The sequence below is a fragment of the Apodemus sylvaticus genome, chromosome X (assembly GCF_947179515.1).
Source record: "Apodemus sylvaticus chromosome X, mApoSyl1.1, whole genome shotgun sequence".
NCBI classification, from domain to species: Eukaryota; Metazoa; Chordata; class Mammalia; order Rodentia; family Muridae; genus Apodemus; species Apodemus sylvaticus.
The window spans coordinates 63,290,949-63,294,257 of NC_067495.1; the positions used below are offsets into that span (position 1 = coordinate 63,290,949).

A 3,309-nucleotide genomic window follows, 5' to 3' on the forward strand; every position below is an offset into this window, starting at 1 on the left:
CATAGGGAATTAGATTGACAGCAGTGCTCTAGTGCCTCTGTGCCAGTTTGAGAGACAGAGACACAGCAATGGACACACAGACACACACAGAATGAGAGAGAGGACTGTGGGAGGGAGAGAGAGTAAGCTCTTGCTCCACTGTGTGTGTGTGTGTGTGTGTGTGTGTCAGAGCTCATGCTGCTCTGTCTGTCTGTCTCTGTCTGTCTCTGCTCTGTCTGTCTAGGGGAAACCCCCCTCCTCTGGATGTTGGAACATTGCCTCTGGGCTCCTTGAGGCAGGGCTAGCCCATGTTCAAGGCCTCCCCTCCCAGCCTAGCAAGGTTCTCACTTGAATCATGGCCACCTTCCCTTATGGGGAAAGGGGCAGAGCCCCCCCCACCAGCCCTCCCTCCCGCCCGCCAAAGACACGGAAGCCTCATCCCTCCGGCCCAGCGCACAGCCCTGTCCCCGTCCCCGTCATCGCCTTCCCCAGCGCGTGGGCGCCCAGAGGCTGCGCACTGGTACCCCAGCCCGGCTCAGCCGCCCCCGCCCGCCCGCCCGCAGCCCCGCAGCAGCCACAGGGGGAACCAAAGAGCCAGAAGCCTTCCCAGCTGCCCGGACCACAGACGCCAACCCCCCCGCCCGCCCGCCCCCACCCCACGCCGCCCGCCCGCCCGCGCCCCGCACGCCAGCCAGCCCACGACCGAGCGGCGGCGGCGGCGGCTGCAGGCTGCGGAGACCGAGTCGGCTGCGCGCGCTGGCGGCCGGCGCTCGCCACCCCGGGTGACTCGCTCGCTCCGTCCGCAGCGGGGTCCCAGTCCGCGGCCGCCGCGCGAGCCCCCGGCCCGCGTTCCGGCGCCCACCGGCCCTCGCCGCCTCTCCGCCCCCTCAGTGCCCGGCAAGGGAGGTCGCGGCAGCGGCCCGGCGGCAGCGGTGACCGTGGCGTCCGCGGCGACAGTGGCGGCGGAGGTGGCAGCCGCGGCGGCGGCGGCGGCAGCCGCGGCGGAGGCGGCGGCGGCGACCGTGGCGGAGGCGGTGGCGGAGGCCTCCGTGGCGGAGGCGGAAGCAGAGGTGGAGGCTGAGGTGGAGGCCGAGGCCTCGGCGGAGGCCAGGCGGGGGGAGGCGGCGGCCCTGGCCGCGGGGAAGGCAGAGGCCGGCGGCGCGGCCGCGGCGGTGGCAGCCACCGAGGCCAGCCTGGCGGAGGCCAGCCTGGAGGAGGCCAGCCTGGCGGAGGCTGCTGCGTCGCCTTCCTACGGGAGGGTGGATATGGACGAAGAGCTGGCGGCGGCCTTGGCCGCAGAAGAGGAGGAGGCGGCGGCCGGGGGCTCGGACGATGGCAACCCAGACTTTCCCACGGCCTCGCTGTACGTGGGCGACCTGCACCCCGAGGTGACCGAGTCCATGCTGTATGAGAAGTTCAGCCCTGCCGGGCCCATCCTGTCCATCCGCCTCTGCAGGGACAAGGTCACCCGGCGCTCTCTGGGCTACGCATATGTCAACTACCAGCAACCGGTGGACGCCAAGCGGGCCCTGGAGACCATGAACTTTGACATGATCAATGGCAGGCCAGTGCGCATCATGTGGTCCCAGCGGGACCCGTCGCTGCGCAAGAGCGGGGTGGGCAACGTCTTCATCAAGAACCTGGGCAAGACCATCGACAACAAGGCGCTGTACAACATCTTCTCGGTCTTTGGCAACATCCTGTCCTGCAAGGTGGCCTGTGACGAAAAGGGGCCCAAGGGCTACGGGTTCGTGCACTTCCAGAAGCAGGAGTCGGCCGAGCGGGCCATCGACGCGCTGAACGGCATGTTCCTCAACTACCGCAAGATTTTCGTGGGGAGATTCAAGTCCCACAAGGAGCGAGAGGCCGAGAGGGGAGCCTGGGCGCGCCAGTCCACCAGCGCTGACTTCAAGGATTTCGAAATCGACTCGGATGACGAGGCCACCTTTCGATGAAGACATCCCAGGACCCAGCCAGTAGAGCCGAATCTTGGCTCCTACCCCCGTTTACAGCCCCCACCCCCCCAACCCACCAGCAGTGTATTGTATTGGGAGTGCAGGTTTCTCCCCCCCCCTCACCTCTTCCCCCTCCCTCTCTCCCCAGCTCACTCTCCCCCTTCACCCCTCCCGCTCCTCTTTTCCCCTTTCCTCCCCCCTCTTGCCCTCCCTCCCTCTCTCTTCCTCCCCCCTCTCCCCCCCCCACCTCAGAGCTAGCTAGATTCCCCATCCCCTCTCTGCTCTCTGCTCTCAGCCCCTCTCCTCTTCTGTCCTCTGCTCTTCCCTCCTCTCCCCAGCTGCAGCAAGGGCCCCCTGTAGAGAATAATCCCACTAATCTGTGCCATTGGAGAGGTTAAAGGCTGCCTCTTCTCCCAGTGGTGGTCGGTCTGATTCTTAAAAGTGTTTTTCTGTCTCTTTGTTTACTGCACAGGTGATGCAATTCGTGGTAGAACTGTCTGGAAGGAGAAGGAAGTCTGATGTGGGAGAAAGAAGCAAGAGTGTAATTGCTTCCCACCATCCCAATACCCAGAGAGAAGCCCCTTTATCTTCTTTGGTGTGCTGTTTTTCCAGGCTCTCTGCTCTGCCTCTCTCTCCCTCTAGCCCCAGACCCCCCCTTCCCCATTGGCATTCTTGTAGAGTGGTTCATGTATGTGGTGTTTCTTAACCTGCTTTTTTTCCAGCAACTAAAACCAAACAGAAATCAACGCGTTGGACTTCTTTCCATGCTATTCAACAGGCTTATGATAAGACCGTCATCTTCAGTGCCTGCAGAGTGCTCCTGTGTATCCATGGACCTTAACATTTCTGTAATCATTCCTGCATTGTTGGACATTCAGGTGGTGCCTAGTTCTTTCCCTGTGTTTAAAACCAACACTGTGTGCCCTGAGGAGTGAATCCTTCCTTGTCAAGCCAAATCTAGGCTAGCATCCTGGATGCTCCCTCCTTAACTGTGGACTTGCAGGGTCCACATATAGACGTTTCAAAGACTTTCCCTGTGTGTTGCCAAAAGGCTCCCTTTCATGAGCATTGTACAAGTTTGTATTTGTGCCAGCCAGCCAGCCAGCCAGTGCAGCTAGGAAAAAGAAAAAAATGGATATGCTCATGGTCCCTGCACAGTCTCATGGCCCCCCTCTAACTCTCTCTCTCTCTCTCTCTCTCTCTCTCTCTCTCTCTCTCTCTCTCTCTCTCTCGCTCTCTCTCTCTCTCTCTGCTTGTGTGTATGTCTCTGTATGCGTGTGTGTGCACACGGCGTGTGTGCGTGGTCACTCTCATGAGCTGCAAATGGCATCTTCACTGCTGTGGTTATTTCACTGGAATTGAATGCTGTTTACCA

General features: G+C 61.5%; 1 protein-coding gene across 1 annotated transcript; it reads left to right on the top strand.

The window, feature by feature from the left end:
• Positions 1–635: 635 nt before the first annotated feature.
• Pabpc1l2b (poly(A) binding protein cytoplasmic 1 like 2B) lies at positions 636–2,589 on the top strand. The gene has a single exon (XM_052171625.1). The coding sequence runs from the start codon at positions 1,245–1,247 to the stop codon at positions 1,932–1,934; it is 690 nt and encodes a 229-aa protein (XP_052027585.1). The 5' UTR covers positions 636–1,244; the 3' UTR covers positions 1,935–2,589.
• Positions 2,590–3,309: the final 720 nt, after the last annotated feature.